We start from the raw sequence: 20,167 nt of genomic DNA on the forward strand, positions 1-20,167 counted from the left end.
GTGAATTGGAGCTATAGAAATAAACTGAATAGAATTGAATCAAAAAATTCTTTCCCTGACCTCTAAAAGTTATTTTACCATCAGGACAGATACGTTTTATTTTCTAAAGATGGTAGAAATACTTTTTCCAAATGAAGTAAAGTTAATGGTAGATTTAAAATAACATGAAATGACCAAGTTTGTTACAGACCTTCAGACCAGATGAACAAGCCGCTCTTGTCTAGCAGAAATTTTTCAGGACATCTGTGTTTGTGTGGACATGTCCTGAATCGGAGATCCTGCACTTTTGTCCATGTTAAATTCATGGCTCTACCTAAGGTATATTTGTCATCCTAACACGGAGGAGAGGAACATGCAGGGTACAGTATGCATGCAGGATGACCACAGGCGCGCTATGTGAAGTGAAGACACAAGGCCTTATCTCTGGCTTCAGATGGGTTTATGTGAGTCACATCCCCACAGGAGACCATGATCAGTGGGGGTTGCTTGGAGTTGTCCACCATGGCCAGCAAATCCCCCCCCCCTACTCTCCTGAAACGCTCATTGCACCTTGTACAGCAACGCTGCACAAACACATACATGGTAGCACACGCAGAACTGGCTTATCTGCTACAGGCTCTACATGCACACTGCAGCTTAGTTATTTCCAGAGAAGAAAGGACTAAATAAATAAAAGTGACAGTAAAGAAAAATGACAGCCTCTCACCTATTTTTACTCCTAGAGTCGGAAAAATACAACATCCAGTGGGTTGGCAAATATCCTAATGAGAACAGGAAGCTGCAGATGATGTTTTATCGCAGTGAATGCCTTGGAATAGGTTTTGTTTAAGTGTTTGAGTTGCAGCTCGGTGACACAAAGTGACAGTTTTGAGGTTTAGGGTTTGTAATAAATGCATGCTCTACCAGTCAGCTGTGCTTTTACCCAAAATGGGAAAATAAAAAGCTCAACAGAAAGCTTTTTAGAATAGAGTGATGCTCAATTTGGTTCAGTAGTTAAAAAAAATAATGCATTCCAATATTTAACAAGCATTTTTATTTTTTTTTCTTAGAGGGGGGGCGATTTCTGCTGGATACTTAAAGGTACACTATGCAACCGGTGTTGATTTTTCAGCGAGGCTCCCCCCAGAGGGCGAAAGTAAAAGTGCACTGTCGTAAATATGCTCAGCTGTTCTCCTGGTTTCTCCGTCAAGACAGGCGCGGTTGTTTTGAGCTTAGCAGACAGGCGAACGCAACGAATCACCATGTCTACTGCGGTAAGTGACTATTTTGTTCCAATGTTCGAGTTTGAAAATTTTGCATGTTTTCATACATTATTTTCTCGCTGGTTCCGCCATGATAACTGCACAAATATCGCCACTGCGCTAGCAACGAGCATGCTTTTAACTGGGGGTGTGTAGCAGTTCTCGCCGTAAAGCAAGACCAACTCTCGCGATGCAAGAGACTTCTGAGCCTGTGGGTGCGGGCCGAGGGCTCCTGCAATTACAAGTGCGGTATTTCCCCTACAGACCACCAGGGCGGCCGAGAAAACCTTTGTTCGACCTGAAATGACTCATTTAATCATCCAAAACGTTATGGAACACATTAATTAACTGAAAAATGTTGCATAGTGTGCCCTTTAACAGGTACCTATAGTGTGAAGATTACCTTTTGGGAATCTAGAGAATACTCATGAAGTACTTAGGGTACCAGTGGGCAGGGGCGGATTTAGGAAATTTGGGGCCCTATGCAAAGACAGGCAGGGGGCCCTCTGAATTGAGAAGACAACACATAAAACAGACCCATTATACAGATGGAGAAATTTTAATAGAATAGAAATCCATTATTTGCTCTAGGTTTTTTTCCCTTTTCTTGTTCTTTCTTTCTCACTGTAGTTCTCTGAAAATGGCGGAGGGTCGTCAGAGAAAAAGTTTCTACAAAGTGAAGGAAGAGAAAAGAAAGGCCTCAGAAGAGAGAAACAAGACCAAAGCGTTTTTGGGAGATTCTTTCATGCGACAGCGTGCACTCATAGGTCAGGCTTCCCTCTGATGCCTCGGTTGCTAAGTTTCTACTTGACCGGTAAAGTTTGGTGTTCGGTCAGATCAACATACCTATGGTCAACGTGCATGCGCTAGACGTCAGATTTGTGTTTATCCCTTTAGTTTTGTATGAAAAATACACTTTAAACTACCTTAACGGGCGTTTATTCCTTTAGTCATGAAAAAAACAAAAAACAAAATCAATTTAAGGTCAGAACTAGCCTGACGTAGTCCTACTCAATACTCTAGTCAGAATATGAGTCTGATGCTGCTCCATAGAGCTGTGATTATGGGGCGTGTTTCGAAGGAACCAGGAAAAAAAATGCCTCTGCACTCAATTGGATAGACCTACGACCAATAAGAGCAACGGAGTGCGTGACGTATGTTAAGCGACGCATAGTTGTTGTCAACAAAAATCAAAGCGTGCAGTTGCACGCCTAGAATAAGAAATGAGCCTTGATCGCGTTTCTCTGTTCCTCTTTTAAAATTAATTTGCTGTCGATATCTTCTAGAACAGACCTAATAGCAGAATCTACTCACCTCAACTCTCCAGCGGCGGCCATTGTTGTTGTCACCCAAGCGCGCTTTGGTCACGTGGTTGATTACGTTACTCTTGGTCATCTGTCCATCATCGTATAAAGCCCGCCCTGACAATTTGATTGGATCGCCAGATATTGTGCGAGCATACTCGCGCTACTATTGAGCAATGCCAGACCGAACTTCCCGACCTCAAACGTTGTGGGCGGGACTAAGTTCGGAATGGCACCCAGGCTAGATCAGAACCCCATATGCTTAGAAGTACACAAAAAGTAAGTAATTAATCAAATAGTTTTTTTTGTTTTTTTTTTTTTATGACAAAAGGGATACACACCCACTAAGGTAGTTTAAAGTCCATTTTTTTGTACAAAATTAAAGCCTTAAACTAAAGGGATAAACAGGTTTTTGTTATGTTTCTTATTTGTTGTGACTCTGAGTTTTCAGTTTTCTGTTATCAGCTGTTTTTATTTTCCATGATATTCTAGCATTCTTTAGTTACTCTCTGTTGCCCCCTTGTGAATGTTTTCGTTCCCCTTGGATTCCCTCTTGCCAGTTCCACCCAAACCTGCTCCTCGTTCAGCTCATTAGTCCATCCTTTGTTCTGTTCTCCTTAAAGGAATAGTACACCCAAAACATGATTAGCCTTCATTTTCTACTCATCCCCATGCAATGCGCACTTTCATCTGGTTTGGTCTGCCGCGGTTTCTGTAGACTCGTGAACGCGCTTTCAGGAAATCCTATACACTACTGTTTATGCTCTAAAAACATTCTAAATGACTTTGTTTCGAGTAAATTCTGGACGCTACCCACTCAGGACACTTGGAATACATTGGACGAGCAGTATGGAGGAATATTGACACGTGTTTTGTGGACTTTTATGGACCTTTCTGCCTCGGGCGCCATAGACCTCCATTATTTGAATGTCAGCAGACAGCAAGAAGCCTCCCAGATCTCCAGATGCATTTGAGATATCAAAAAAGTACTCCAGAGTGTTGTTCAGCATGGGGGTGAGTAGAAAATGAAGGCTAATCATGTTTTGGGTGTACTATTCCTTTAAATACTCCACCTCTGCAGTCACTCAGTGCTGGTCCCTTCTTGTTGCTGTATTGTCTACTCTGCTCATTTCTCCCCGGCTCCTCAGACTCGTTTTTCCCCTGATGTCTCCATGGTTTTGGTTTGTTTAATATTTTAAGTTGGATTACTGGATTTCTGCCTCTGCTACCTATGGTCGGCAATTAAACCTCTCAGAACTCATCTCTTCTTCACTCGTCTCTGCATCTGGGTCCTCGAGCAACCTCACCACCCATTGTTGATAGTTTTGACTATAGGTACAGGGTTGTGCATGTGTTTTTCTTTTTTTTTGTCTAAGTGGAGAGGGCGGGTCTTTTAACAAATTAGCAAAAATCCTCCACTCCACCTTAATTGAGATCTATGAGGCAGTGAAACGGTACCAATGGGAGAACCAGGTCGCCTACTGGTTAGTGACAGTAGTACTTATGCACCAGGCTGTTTTCATGTGCTGGTGTCAAGCCTCTACAGTCTCAACAGAATGATTTTCCCCAATTTTGAGGGTGGTTTTACTGAACTGTCATGACTCATGTATTTCCTGGACTTGAAGGGCTCATTTTAAATTAGCCGAGAATGTTCAATGGCAGGATCGCTGAAGCAAGTCCACTCAATATCACACGGCCCGTCGCCTGGTCTTTAATGGATCATGAAAAATGATGAATGACACGCAGAGGCCAGCCATCCCCCTCCAACACCTGCTCTCTTCTATTGACAACACACTGCAGGACAACTGGACTCCAACCTTTAAGAAACAAGACTATACATTACAGATATTGATCAAACGTCTGCTTTTGCTCTAATTTATAATTTAATTTGCTCTCTCCCAGACATCTAAGTTATTAACTGGTACAAACTCCAGTACCGGATGTGGAGAGCTTAGAGAAGTTGGTCCAGTAGATTAGAAATGGTATACTGGACATATGCTGGAGCAGAAGGAGCAGGGGTGGATTTAGGAAATGTGGGGCTCTAGGCAAAGACAGGGGGCCCTCTGAACTGAGAAGACAACACATTAAACAGCCCCATTCTACAGATAGAGAAATGTTAACAGAATAGACATCCATTATCTGTTCTAGGTTGTGTCCCTCTCTTCTTGTCCCTTTTCTTCTTGTTTTCCTCTCTATGTTTTGTACTCAGCTGACTTTTCATGCTGTCTCTAAAGGAATGAAAGATTTTTTCCAAGCACTAAGCTCACTTAGCTGATTGCTCCTTCCTGTGTTTCCAAAAAGGCCAAAGTAAATAACCCAGTCCTTCTTTTCACTGTAGACAAGCCATGATCTGCTTATCTGTTCTCCATTTTTCATTTGGATGAAATAATAGCTGCATGAATCATGACAGCAGACAAGATAGAGGAGAGCAGGAGGCAGGGTTACCAATCTACTCGCTCTGGAGAGCAGAGTTCGCTGCTTTTAGATGTTGTCTCCAAAGTCTCCAGTAGCAGAAAAAAGTCTCTAGATTTGGCGCTAGGAGCTTTTTAGAAATCAAAGTGCTAGAGGGGTCTGAAAAGTGGCTAAATATAGCGACTAAAGCGCTAAGTTAGCAACACTGCTCTTTGCATGGTTTGTTTTCAAATGGTTTGCTGCTGTCTGTTTGGACCTTTCTGAACATGTGCAGCAAATGGACGGATCCAATATGGCGGACACTGAAGGGGGGGGGGGGGCTGAGACACACTTAATATTATAAGCATTCTGATGGCGTTTTAGCCAAAGGAGTTTTATCAAAAACATAATTAATGTGCACAAATAAGGAATAGTTGTATTAACCATACATGGAAACAGAGTTTTATGGGGCCCCCAGGAACTTGGGGCCCTAGGCACCTGCCTAGTATTGCCTAATGGTAAATCCGCCCCTGAGAAGGAGACTTAGAACAGCAAATAGCATCACGGCTCTATGCCTGTAAAACCTGCCTCAGCTGACCTTCAGAGCAGCTCGACCTTGGAGATATTTCATAAATCTGACTAAATGTGATTATGACTGAGAACAGATTCATTATTGTTGAAATGGAAGAAATGAGCCACTTAGATCTGAAGGTTTAACTCAGAGGAAGCATTAATGAGCCTGACAACTTAAAGTTGATTACATCCTGACCCGCTGCTCACTTAGATTTCATATATATATCTGCTGCCGTGTTCAAACTGTCTCAGAGGCTTAAAATAAGACCATGGAGCATGAGAAGTGATAAAGCAGAAGAACGTTGCAAAAGAATGTTCTTACTACTTGTCAGGTTTTGCAGAACTTGAATAAAAACACCTTTTTTTGTCATATTCGGTGCAGCTGTCACAGCGGCCTGGAATTGAAAAACACACGGCAGAGAATCTGTGAAAAAACGAAACTAAACCTCTAATGCACACTCCTGGAAAAAGCCCTGGAGAATGATCTAACCCCTGTGAGAAGGTACGGTTACTGTGGTAACGAGCCTTCACAAGTGGCCTCAAAGGTAGACCAATTTGTTAGAGTTATGCTTCAACCCTGTTGCTATCATGAGACATATGTTAAAAATAGAGTTTTTACTATAATGAGCATTCTGGGATGACATGGCACACATGATTGCAGCAACAGGAAAAACTTTTTTAAAGCAGGACCAGCTTCCTGAGAACAACACAGAATAGATACTGCTGTTCATTTTTAGGGTAATTAGTTTTCGAACACTTTAAATATCTTTTTCATAGCTTCAGTTATTTATGTTTGTATCTTAAAGAGATTCCGGAAACTTAAAAATGTTGTTTGTAAACCTCCTCTTTAAATGTCAGCCTGCTTTCTAAATGTTCGTTTTTGTTGGTTTAATTTTTTACAGTCATAGGGAAGTCGTATTTAAATGTCAAATCATTCTGGCTTAAACATGTATATAAATCCTGTCTTAAAATCTTTTTTTTTTTTCGTTATCTTCTGCAGGCCAGTTAGTTCTTCGTCAGCCTGAACACCTAAATTCGGCCAATCATTTATCAACGGTCATCTGCCAATCAAATGTTTTCGGTCATAGCATCGTGATTCATATGTCGCAGCTAATATACGCAACGGTTGAAATCAGAATCCTTTCCTTTCCCATTGAGTTGCGTCCCAGTGTTCACGGGGATGGACGTCTGTGTCTTCGGCAGGCGTAGAGCTAACAGAACTGGCAGCGTTGCGAGGCAAGGGCTCAAACATGTACGGCTGGAAGCCTTCTACACCAAACCAAGCTTCTGCCGCCCTGGCGTCCTCTTCCATAACATCTTCATCCCCGCTTTCCTCCTCTAAATAAAAAATGGATGACGGAGGAGACTCATCCACGACCTCCGACACTAAACTCTCCTCCTCTTGCATGTTTCCGCTGTCCATAGCGTTCCTTGACTGCGTCTTTTCTAAGTCACCAATTTAGTGCTACTTGGTCCCAATGGAATTTCCCATTGGGAACCTGCTAGCGCTAAGTTGCTAACTGGTTAGCAGGATGCTTCCGACAAACCGGCCACAACCAAACTTGCTTGCGAACCTTCCGCCACAACAATCCCGCCCCCCCCCCCATTCACTTTATTCACTGGTGTAAAGTCGAGCACCACTCGGATGAAAACAGAAATGCAACACTTGGAATGACCGTTTCCCTACGACTTTAAATTCCCAGCACTGCAAAAAAACTAAATCTAGATAAGTACGGACATTTGTTCTTGAATTGAGGAGGTAAAAGAGACATTGTGCCAATGGAACAAGACAATTTACACTTAAAATAAGAAAACACAATTGCATTGTCTTATTTCAAGTGCATATTATCTAATTATCTTATTTTAAGAGTAAAAATACTCATTCCATTGGCAAACTATCTCATTTACCTACTCAAATTAAGGGTGAATACACTTAATTTAAGAAATGTTTACTTATTTCTAGATCGTTTTTGCAGTGAAGAATCATTTTTATTCTCATCATCTTCAATAAAACCGACTACTGGCTAATGGGGCTGTTTCATTTTGCTAACTAATCTAGATGCACCGCTCCTCAAGCAAATACATAACATTCATCAGATGCAGAAAAATAATCCAAACAGGTCATGGTCTGTCCTGAAGCTTGGAATCTTGACGTTGTGAGTTCGAAACTCACTCCAACAGAGAGCCACATTGAAAAACAATCTCAAAATGAGTAATAATGTCTTAAATTATGGGTATTTACCCTTAATTTGAGCATGTAAAAAAGATGATTGAGTATTTTTACTCTTAAAATAAGATATCTAGATATTATGTACTTGAAATAAGACAATGCAATTGTTTTTCTTATTTTAATTGTAAATTGTCTTGTTCCATTGGCAAAGTGTCTCACTTAAATCCTTAATTCAAGAAAAATGCACTTATTTAAAGAAAAAATGGCTTATTTAGATTTCCTTTTTTTGCAGTGCACTCTGGGTCCCTAAGAGAAAAGGACCTTAACCACCATACTGCTCCCCGGGCGCCGCACAATGGCAGCCCACACTGCAAAAACAATCTAGAAATAAGTCAACGTTTCTTAAATTAAGTGTATTAACCCCTAATTTGAGTTGGTAAATAAGATGATCTGCCAATGAATGAGTATTTTTTTATAAGACAATGCATTTTTTTTGTTCTTATTTTAAATGTAAATTGTCTTTTTCCATTGGTAAAGTGTCTCACCTACCTCCTCAATTCAAGAACAAATGCACTCATTTCAAGAAAATAATACTTATTTAGATGTTATTATCTTGCTCAGGCTACTCGTGAGCACTGCAAAAACGATCTAGAAATAAGTGTATAATAAGTGTATTTATCCTTAATTTGAGTAGGTAAATACAATGATTTTCCAATGAAATTAGTATCTTTACTCTTAAAATAAGTTAATTAGATAATATGAACTTGAAATAAGACAATGAAATGTTTTTTTCTTATTTTAAATGTAAATTGTCTTGTTCTGTTGCCAAAGTGTCTCACTTTCGTCCTCAATTGGAGAAAAATGCACTTACTTCAAGAAAGAATGACTTACTTATATTTCCATTTTTTGCTGTGAGCCCAAAGCCCACCAAATGTTGAAAGGGGAATATTATTACCATTACTCTTAGGGATGGGAATCGAAAACCGGTTCCTGTTCAGAACCGGTTCCGTATTTTCCGATTCCATGGCATCGTTTGGCAGCTCGCTGAACGATTCTTTCTTCGATTCCCGCAGCACCAGAGCCTAAAGCGCTGGCTCTTAGGAGCACGACTTACGTCACGTTTTTTACGCAAGTTACGCACACGGCGTTCAGTAAGCAAGTACGACGTGACTGGGCAAAAAAGGAAAGCCAAAAAATGGCGCCACACCAAGTAAAGAGATCAAAAGTTTGGCTTCATTTTAAAAACGAAAAAGATGGCAAGAAGGCTCTTTCCAATCATTGAAAAGCAACAATTTCAATCGCGGGAGGAAATACTTCGAACATGCTGAAACACCTCCGCGCACAACATGGGATACATTTTACTGAGTGCCGTGTTTTTGATGGCTTCCGGAAAGAGGCTAAAATTTCTACAAGAACGGAAGGCAAGTCTGGTAAGGGGCAAGTTTTACATCACTGGCTATGCTTAATGTTGTTCCTGGTATATCATATCCCATTTCTATACATAAAGTCTTTTCCTACCTCTCTTTGGGGTTATAAGGGAGTGTGCCTTTGTCGTTAATCCAGCCCTTCATTGCTAGCATGTTTTTTAATTAGAACTACTGGTAGCTGGAATTCTTACATGATTCTAGCTGTTGCAGTGGATGTAACGTAACACGCTACAAAGTTGCTCCGCAGTTCAGTGAGGGAGAGAAAGGTGACGCTTGTTTATTTAAATCAGGGGGAGATGAGTTTATTTATTATTAAGTTTGTTCTTGTATTCATTTTTCATTTAAACACAGATGTTACTCCAGTTTCACATTTCCTGTGGACATCTTGATCTTGTTGAGTTTGTAAGATGGTGCAATAGTTAAGTAAACAAAGTTGATGCTGATAATCAAACTGTTTGTTCTCCTTTTTTCCCCAAATTGGAATCGATAAAGAATCGAATCGTTTCATAGAATCGAAAAGGGAATCGGAATCGTGAAAATCTTTTCAATTCCCAACCCTAATTACTGTTAATATATAGTTGAAGTTTTAGACATTCTGCCCCTCATTCGCCCTAAATCAAGTTTTTTTTTGGACCCAAATGTTGCTTAAAAAGCATTGCAATAAAATCCAGAGGTTTAATGCATAAAGGTTTGATTTAAACATCAGGTGCTGATTTTTCTTCCTTTACCGATTACATCATTTTTATGACAACTTTCAAAGGCTTTGCAGTAACTGATGTTTATTAAAGTGATTTTGTTTAATTTTTTTATCCATACTTTAGGCTAAAAAATAAAGAATTTAGTAGACATTTGCAATTTTGTCACATTGTCCTAAATAATATTAGGGGAAAAAATACGTTGGTTATAGAAAGATGCATTTTAAAGAGTGCCTTGGTTTTGGATTTTTAAAAAAAAAACTTGCCTAAAGGTTTCAAAGAGTAAAATTTCAAGAATCAAAAAAATGCCGCCCATTTTGCACTGCTGCATATTTCAATATATTATCATAGATTATTCAGCATTTCCTCTCTCCTAAACCCCAGCTCCCTCTACACATTCACTCTCACTAATCTCACGGTGCAAAACAACATGGACACATATATGCCCCCTATACAGTTACGCAATCAGCCTATATTGTTGTCAAATATGGCTGTAATTGACTGGAGTGCAAAAGAACAGCGCTATCACAGAGTCTAGTGTGTCCTACGGGTTGTTGAGACCCGTGTTTAATTAGATCAATCAAATACTTGACGCTGAGCCTTCCATCATTCTGGGAAACTAAGGTTTTGTTCTCCTGCTGCAGTTGAAGCGAGGTGAACAAGGAAATTTATTAGGATTTGCACTAAGAAAAAAAGTGTCTGCCATGTGGAGCTTCAGGTTTGGCACTTCTAAAAGCATATAATGGAGCTTTTACTGTTCATTTGTTACCTTATCGATTTATATGTAGACTGATATCTACCTCCCCTGATTGCATCTAAGGCAGGAATCGAATCAAAAACACATGTGGGGCCGCTGCAAATGTATTTTTTATGCTTTCCTGATGATGTGACCGTGGTTCTGTGCAGGGTTAAAGGGATTACATTTGCCCCGAATTACATCTCCCTGGCACAGGCATGGAGGAAATGTGGTTAACCGTACCTTTACAATGTCTTCATTCGACGACTTGCACTGCACAAAGGTCGAGACGTCCGTGACTGCCCCGCTCATCTCTATGGAGACCATTTTGACGGGAATGGCCACGGTGCGTCCGGTAAGAATGGCCGTGTTGATGATCTCCGTGTCCTGTGGGGAGGGAGAAAATAGAAATGGCATTCATGACACAGCGAGAGGCGATTTCTTTCCTTGATACTGTATTTCATCAGCGCGGGTCCACGTTTGAAAAAAACATTAGCACTGCGGCCCCGTGCCGTCCAGGTGACGCTCTCAGTGCCAGATCACAGCTCATTTCGGAACACTTAAATATCTTTCCTTGGATTTCATCAACTGACATTTTTATTTCACAGGCACTTTTCTCCCACTGAGTGAGTGGAAGTAACAGAAAATGAGATTTGAAAGGACAGAAAAGTGTTCCCCTTAACTTTAATCATTCAGGAAAGTCATTTAGAGCCATATGCTAGGCTTAAAATTCAGGAGAGGCATATAGAGCAGCGCTGCAGAGGCCAAGATGCATCTAACCTTTCTATGATTGGAATTAAAGCACTTCAAGGCTGTTCATATTGTCCTAACATGATTGGTCAGGGTTTATAATGCGTCTCCTTCTTTCTCACACGGTGTGCTTTATTCTGCCTATTCAATACGTTTTTCCATCATTCATCATTTCAGTTGTCCCTAAACTGACAATGATTAAGTGAGTACATTGAGGAGGGTAATAGACGGCAATTTTCAAAAAGAAACTGCAGGAAAAATGCTTTGAGTTTGAAAGCAAATGGAGCGGTATTGACTTTTTAAAATTTGAACTTGTGTTAGAAAATGAAATTCACCAATCTCCGTGTTCTCAAAGCACCTCCATGGTGAAAAACTTCAACTATATAACATCTCTAGATTCATATATTTTGACAAGGCAAGGACTCAGTGTTTTTTAATATTAGCTTCAGGTCTTACTAGCCAGGGCGCCATTCTATCAGGTTACTGTTTTCCTGATTATGAATTAAAAAATGCTATAATAAGTATCCAGTGATAATACACTAAATAAAGTAAAAACAAATTTGTTTTTTCCATAAGTGCATCAGTAAATGTGTTTTCATAATATGATTGAATGCAATATTGGTGTGCTGTTAAATAAAAAGGTTGCTCCCCATGTAACTAATGTGCTAAGGTATTTATCTTTCTGCACACAGTTGTACTTCTGAAGGTCGACATGTTTGCAGCTGCATAAAACAACTGTTTTTTTTTTCTATTTTCACTGCAATAAATATACACTATATTGCCAAAAGTATTTGCTCACCCATCCAAATTATTGGAATCAGGTGTTCCAATCACTTCCATGGCCACAGGTGTATAAATTCAAGCACCTAGGCATGCAGACTGTTTTTACAAACATTTGTGAAAGAATGGGTCGCTCTCAGGAGCTCAGTGAATTCCAGCGTGGAACTGTGATAGGATGCCACCTGTGCAACAAATCCAGTCGTGAAATTTCCTCGCTCCTAAATATTCCACAGTCAACTGTCAGCTGTATTATAAGAAAATGGAAGTGTTTGGGAACGACAGCAACTCAGCCACGAAGTGGTAGGCCACGTAAACTGACGGAGCGGGGTCAGCGGATGCTGACGCGCATAGTGCGAAGAGGTCGCCAACTTTCTGCAGAGTCAATCACTACAGACCTCCAAACTTCATGTGGCCTTCAGATTAGCTCAAGAACAGTGCGCAGAGAGCTTCATGGAATGGGTTTCCATGGTCGAGCAGCTGCATCCAAGCCATACATCACCAAGTGCAATGCAAAGCGTCGGATGCGGTGGTGTAAAGCACGCCGCCACTGGACTCTAGAGCAGTGGAGACGCGTTCTCTGGAGTGACGAATCGCGCTTCTCCATCTGGCAATCTGATGGACGGGTCTGGGTTTGGCGGTTGCCAGGAGAACGGTACTTGTCTGACTGCATTGTGCCAAGTGTAAAGTTTGGTGGAGGGGGGATTATGGTGTGGGGTTGTTTTTCAGGAGCTGGGCTTGGCCCCTTAGTTCCAGTGAAAGGAACTCTGAATGCTTCAGCATACCAAGACATTTTGGACAATTCCATGCTCCCAACTTTGTGGGAACAGTTTGGAGCTGGCCCCTTCCTCTTCCAACATGACTGTGCACCAGTGCACAAAGCAAGGTCCATAAAGACATGGATGACAGAGTCTGGTGTGGATGAACTTGACTGGCCTGCACAGAGTCCTGACCTCAACCCGATAGAACACCTTTGGGATGAATTAGAGCGGAGACTGAGAGCCAGGCCTTCTCGTCCAACATCAGTGTGCGACCTCACAAATGCGCTTCTGGAAGAATGGTCAAAAATTCCCATAAACACACTCCTAAACCTTGTGGACAGCCTTCCCAGAAGAGTTGAAGCTGTTCTAGCTGCAAAGGGTGGACCGACGTCATATTGAACCCTATGGATTAGGAACGGGATGTCACTTAAGCTCATATGTGAGTCAAGGCAGGTGAGCAAATACTTTTGGCAATATAGTGTATAACCTGACTCCGCCAGATGGATTTGCTCCGCATATCCATCTGGAAACCTCCCTTTGAAGTAATTTTGGGAAGGGGCGAAAATACTGGTTAGCTGATTGGTCTATGTTGGTGATAGACGGGCCAAATAAACCAATCAGATCAACGAAGCATATGATGTACTAACAGAGCGACGACGAAAACACAACCACAAGCCAGGCTACTCTTGCCGAAACCAGTCGGGAGAAGAGCAAAAACATCTTTTCCTCTGAGAAAAGATGTTTTTGCTCTTCTTTCAGTGAAGAAATACTCTGTAATTCCGATAAAACTTGCTCGATAGCCACGCTAACGCTAGTTTCATCGGCTGAAGCCGCCATGTTCTTTAGACTGAACTGTCGCGCTTCTCGTTGCGTCACACGTCAATCCACCTCAAAGCCAACGCTGATTGGACGTTCGTTTGGTGAACAGCTCCAAATTTTCTTTAACGGAGAGTCTCCAGGCTGATCTGCGAGTGAAACCTTGAAAGCTCGCGAGATCAGGATGGTCTCACGAGGTTAATAAATACCAGGAATAATGTACCAATGGTCCATATCCAAAATCCACAGATTCTGCACCCTAAGGACAGAAAAAGGGGGGAGTCAATGTTCTGCTAGCTGCACTCAGAATGTGTTAGCTGAAGTTTTAGTTTTTATACGATTTATTCATTTATTTATAATTAAAGGGCCAGGTATGCCTTTTTTTTAAATATATAAATTGTTTATAGAAAGAAGAGCACCATTAAGTCAGGGGCAAGTCCTTGTGGGTTTAGTATTCAGCTAGTTGTACCCTGAACAAGTCTCTCTTGTTCCAGTCTCCTTCCTTCCTTCCTTCCTTCCTTCCTTCCTTCCTTCCTTCCTTGCTTCCATCCATCCATCATCCATCCATCCATCCATCCATCCATCCATCCATCATCCATCCATCCATCCATCCATCCATCCATCCATCCATCCGCTAAGACGAGGAGATACACAAACCCACTCACTCCAAAAAGGAACTTCTTACATCTTTAAACCCCAAACCCGTACACCCAAATGTTCTAATCATAATTATGAGATCAAGCTGCAAACATTGCTGTTGAATATTTTAGTCTTTAGACTCTTTGAAGGCATCAGTCATCTTCTAGAGCTTTATCTGTTGGAGCTGCAGCTTATCTATAGTCCAGAGGAAGCAGTTAGATCAGCTCATTACAAGAGTGGGCTCTGTCCCAGGATGATCCCTGGACCCAATGCAGGAAGCCATAGAACAGAGGTAATGGACCCACCTGCTGGCAAATCCGGACCCAACCTGATTTAAAACATTTATAAATTTCCGCATGTTGTCTAACCGCAGTGTCTAAATTCACTTGCACCGCTTCTCCTGGTAATACGGTAAAGCCCAGGGGAGCGTCCGGCTCCAGGCTGCACGTGATCCAAATGAGCCAATGAGCTGTCAGTCTGGGTTGCTGCTGCTGCTACTTTTAGACACTGCAGGCAAACCTGTGGCAAGCCGGGCGATGGGAAAGAAGGAGAAGACCATGAGAAAAAGAGAGCAGAGAAAGTGTGGACTGCTGGAAGAACTGCGGTGAACTGGTGAAAGAAAAGTGAAATGGCGTGCTCAAAGATGACCCTGCACATTTAGAGGATGTTTGGCTCAACCTGCTGCTGTGAAGCAGGATTCTCCACCATGAACAGAATCAACAATAAATCTGGATCCAGGCTCAAAATGAGCACCTTGATATGTGCTTGAGAATGGCTTAGTCTCCGGTTAAACCCAGGTTTAAAGCCTTGCAGGGCAGCCTAAAGCCCACTGCCAACATTAGGACATAATAAAACGGTCAGGTCAGGTGTTTTATGGGTGTGAATCCGGATATTATCTATATATCAAACTAAACAATTGTTGTTCTCTAAATAAAAAAACACTTTAGATTTAACAATGGAAACATTTTCATTTTTTGTATAACATGGATGCATAAACACCTGAATTTATTTCAGTGTTAAATTCAGTTTAAAGTAACAGATGATAATTAAAAATGTCTCCGGACCTTTACTGGTTGATGATTTTCTTTATTTGGACCCTGCTGGTTGCCATAGCAGAACTGAAAGGTTCCCTCAGCAACAGGCTGCTGAATCCTTGGTGCTCAAAGGATCATTATCACAGATCCTACTTGCCAGCAGCTGTTAGACGTTATAACTATTTATAACCCTAGGTTTAACGGTTATATAACCATGATTATACCTCTGCTATCAATTCCAGTTTTTTTAAAATTTCTTGCTAATACAGTATTATACACTCACCGGCCACTTTATTAGGTACACCTGTCCAACTGCTCGTTAACACTTAATTTCTAAGCAGCCAATCACATGGCGGCAACTCAGTGCATTTAGGCATGTAGACATGGTCAAGACAATCTCCTGCAGTTCAAACCGAGCATCAGTATGGGGAAGAAAGGTGATTTGAGTGACTTTGAACGTGGCATGATTGTTGGTGCCAGAAGGGCTGGTCTGAGTATTTCAGAAACTGCTGGTCTACTGGGATTTTCACTCACAACCATCTCTAGGGTTTACAGAGAATGGTCCGAAAAAGAAAAAACATCCAGTGAGCGGCAGTTCTGTGGGCGGAAATGCCTTGTTGATGCCAGAGGTCAGAGGAGAATGGCCAGACTGGTTCGAGCTGATAGAAGGGCAACAGTGACTCAAATAACCACCCGTTACAACCAAGGTGGGCAGAAGAGCATCTCTGAATGCACAGTACGCCGAACTTTGAGGCAGATGGGCTACAGCAGCAGAAGACCACACCGGGTGCCACTCCTTTCAGCTAAGAACAGGAAACTGAGGCTACAATTTGCACAAGCTCATGGAAATTGGACAATAGAAGATTGGAAAAACGTTGCCTGGTCTGATGAGTCTCGATTTCTGCTGCGACATTCGGATGGTAGGGTCAGAATTTGGCGTCTACAACATGAAGGCATGGATCCATCCTGCCTTGTATCAACGGTTCAGGCTGGTGGTGGTGGTGTCATGGTGTGGGGAATATTTTCTTGGCACTCTTTGGGCCCCTTGGTACCAATTGAGCATCGTTGCAACGCCACAGCCTACCTGAGTATTGTTGCTGACCATGTCCATCCCTTTATGACCACATTGTACCCAACTTCTGATGGCTACTTTCAGCAGGATAATGCGCCATGTCATAAAGCTGGAATCATCTCAGACTGGTTTCTTGAACATGAAAATGAGTTCACTGTACTCAAATGGCCTCCACAGTCACCAGATCTCAATCCAATAGAGCATCTTTGGGATGTGGTGGAACGGGAGATTCGCATCATGGATGTGCAGCCGACAAATCTGCGGCAACTGTGTGACGCCATCATGTCAATATGGACCAAACTCCCTGAGGAATGCTTCCAGCACCTTGTTGAATCTATGCCACCAAGAATTGAGGCAGTTCTGAAGGCAAAAGGGGGTCCAACCCGTTACGAGCATGGGGTACCTAATAAAGTGGCCGGTGAGTGTAGTTGTCTTTTGTTTTAAGGACCAAACTGTACATACAGGCACATGTTTATATTTCCCTTATCTTACTCAGTTACACAAATTATTCCTTTCTTAAGCCTTTAACATGCTTTTACTGAGCAAACTTATTTTTCTTCTTGGTTTTTGTATTTTTGTGTTGAAGTAAATGTGAATGCTTCGATTTTCTTTTCCCACTGCTGTTGGTACATTTTAATTTCCCTACTAAGGGACAATAAAGGTTATTCTATTCTATCCAAACTGCTGAGTCAATAAATGATTTTTTGTAGAAAGGAGCAAGTGTGAAGCTTCTTGTTGATTTCTTCGTGAAAAGCCTTTATCACCTTTGCACTGTTTGCTTGCAATAAATGTTTCCCTCATGTTTACAGACAACCTCTGCATACAGATGACCATGAATAAATAAAGGTAAAAATAGAATGTTATCCTTTAGTAAATCCTCGCTGATTCATTAAACATGTATGCACATAATTTATTTATGTTTATTTTTTTTTCTTATTCTTGTCACAGGAGACCTTCTAAAAACATGCAAATCTCCTAAAACCAAAAATAGTACATTTAAATTTCAGCACAGTTCTGGTTTTATAGTTTTAATGAGGCTGCGGCGCGTACAGTATCAGCCTCTCCCCTGGTGGGTTTCATCTAAACTGCAAGGCAAAGACGTGTTTAACAGTCGAGGGAGTTTAACAGAGGCTCAGCATTTATTCTAACTTAACAAACAAGACAAACATCAGAAAACGACTGTGTGGTGATTTAGTTTGTATTTCTGTTTAGTTCCTGTTTGATTCAAACATCATTCCATTGCTTCTACCCAGAGATGGCAAAAGTACTCACTTTCCGTACTTGAGTAAAAGTACAGATACTTGTGTTAAAAAATACTCTGGTAAAAGTGGAAGTACTGATTAAACTTCTTTACTCCAGTAAAAGTAACAAAGCACAGGCTTGTAAATTTACTTAAAGTATAAAAGTAAAAGTAGAAACCACTTTTTTCATGCCGTTGCCTACATTTTAAATGGATGTCTGCCAATAGGACTAGGTCTCCGTTGTGTTCATTTTCAATCATCTCGTCGTCCATGCTACTATGCTAACGCCACCGCCACCAAGCTGCAATGATTTGCCGCCAATGAATACCGCCGAATCTGTCGATTCATCTTGTAGTGGTGCGTCAAATGCAACGTAGATTCCCATCCAATTAGATTGAATTTGGTATTGATGACGTGAAAAATAATAACGGTAACTCCATTGAAATGATTCAAAACTAAAGTAACGAGCCAATTTTTTTAAAATGTAAGGAGTAGAAAGTACAGATATTTGTGTAAAAATGTAAAGAGTAGAAGTAAAAAATCGCCATAAAAATAGTAGTTGTAGTAAAAATATCAGAAAAATCTACTTGAGTACAGTAACGAAGTATTTGTACTTCGTTACTTCCCATCTCTCTTCTACCTCACCACAGTCTGGAACCCCGGACAAAAAATTGAAATCTAATTAAGTCATTTTTTCTTAAAATAAATGATTTTTTTCTTAAATTTAGGAAGTAAGTGAGACACTTCGCCAATGGAACAAGACAATTTACATTTAAAATAAGAAAATGCAATTGCATTGTCTCATTTCAAGTGCATTTTATCTAATTATCTTATTTTAAGAGTAAAAATACTCATTCCATTGGCAAATCATCTTTTTTACCTACTAAAAAAGATGATTTGCCAATAATGTCCTTGTAAACTGCTGGTAGTTTGTTGTATAAGTGTTATATGAAGCTAAACGGAAATAAATAAACAAAAACCATTCACTTTACGGTGCGGTATCGGCTGTTGATCAAGTCCCAGTGCTGTATCTGGTGTTTGTCACAACGCGCTATTATCCAAGTCATCTTGAAAACATTCTTCTTCCAAATGTTGGCTACATATTACGGGTTTTTTCTCTGGCCAGAAGTTCGATGGCAAATCCTCCCTCTTCAAGTTGGCGATCCAACGACCAACCCGTCCGTGGAGGATCAGGAATCAGAAAGGTGGAATAACTTTTTTATTTTTTTTATTTTACCCGATGTATTCCAGCATCCAGCTGCATTTCCCTGTTGCTCCGGCGAAATCGCTCCACACTCACTCAAATTTTCAGGAGAAGGCATTTTCTGACATTTTTCATTCATGTAATTCCGCCAGCGTTTGATTTAATGATGACACCGATACATGTGGATTGTCTTATTGAACTGGCTGTTAAATTATCACACTGTTTCCCAGCTGGCTCCATCCATGTTGCCCCGTGTTTCTAATTTAATTATTAATTTATTTTATTAGACTACATTAAAAAAGGTTCCTTCGCATCCCACTGCAAATGAGAAAATAGCGTATAATGCATGTATGCGATCCATTTTCACAAACGATCACTTTATGTAAACAATATGCAGTCCTCCTCTGGCCGATTCTGTGGTAAAGTTGAAACGTAGACTATAACAGACATATTTTTTTTCAATTCAAAAACATAGACAAAAAAATCACACTTAAATCAAATAAATGTTATTTTACAAATTTTATAATTGAAAATTTTTAATTGAGGTTGTGAATTAAAAAAAGAGGTGAAAGCCATCTCTACTGCCTTATCATCATCATCATCTTCATGGTATATTTGCTCTCCTACCATATGGAAAGAATCTCAGACGCCTACAGCAAGAACCAACAGATGGAAAAACTAATTACTCAGGATATTAATCAGATAAATTAAAAATGTAACAGGGTGTGATTGCTTTGTCATTTTAACTGTAATTTGTACTGATATATTCCCTGGAGTTTTCTTTACGCTTCTCTTTATAATGTCGTAGAATCCTTGCAAAGACAATAATAGAGACGCTGAAAACAGCGAGGGAGAAAATGCCACACAGAAGATTTTTGTTTATAGAAAGATTCATAAAATATGGAGTGCAGCTCTAGTCAGAGCTTCCTCCCACCACAGACATACAGATCCTGCAATATTCTGCAGGTTCTTTATTCTCATATAAAGAATAGAGGCAAGTATCACATTTTAGTGGCGCTAAAAGGAGAAAGTTATTTGCTGAAATGTTTTCCTTAGCTGGAATTGCATTTAGAAGGATTTTGTAAACTTTTCTCCTTTCCTGGACGTGTTTTATTTAAAGACTGCCTAATTTCCACAGCAAACCTCCATGAATAACAGACTGGACTCTGGGGCGATATCCTAATTGAAAGACATCGTCCTCCTAAGCTCTTCTTACTGTTTTGGCATCTGGTGTGCATTCACTACACCGCACACTTTGCAGATAACTGCAGGCTCCTATGGGAGCTCTAATTATGCTCACCTGAAAACCAAAAGAAAAGTCATCACAGCACAGAGT

The 20,167-nt window shown here is 40.7% G+C and overlaps 1 protein-coding gene across 1 annotated transcript in view; it reads right to left on the minus strand.

The window, feature by feature from the left end:
- The window catches only part of tmem132e (transmembrane protein 132E), a 254,119-nt gene that overhangs the window by 76,260 nt on the left and 157,692 nt on the right, over positions 1 to 20,167 (minus strand). The window contains exon 5 of the mRNA XM_038290758.1: positions 10,781 to 10,924. Coding sequence (XP_038146686.1) covers positions 10,781 to 10,924 — 144 coding nt within the window. The remainder of the gene's footprint in view (positions 1 to 10,780; positions 10,925 to 20,167) is intronic.

This window comes from Cyprinodon tularosa, unplaced genomic scaffold (assembly GCF_016077235.1).
Source record: "Cyprinodon tularosa strain WSP-4 unplaced genomic scaffold, ASM1607723v1 ctg288, whole genome shotgun sequence".
NCBI classification, from domain to species: Eukaryota; Metazoa; Chordata; class Actinopteri; order Cyprinodontiformes; family Cyprinodontidae; genus Cyprinodon; species Cyprinodon tularosa.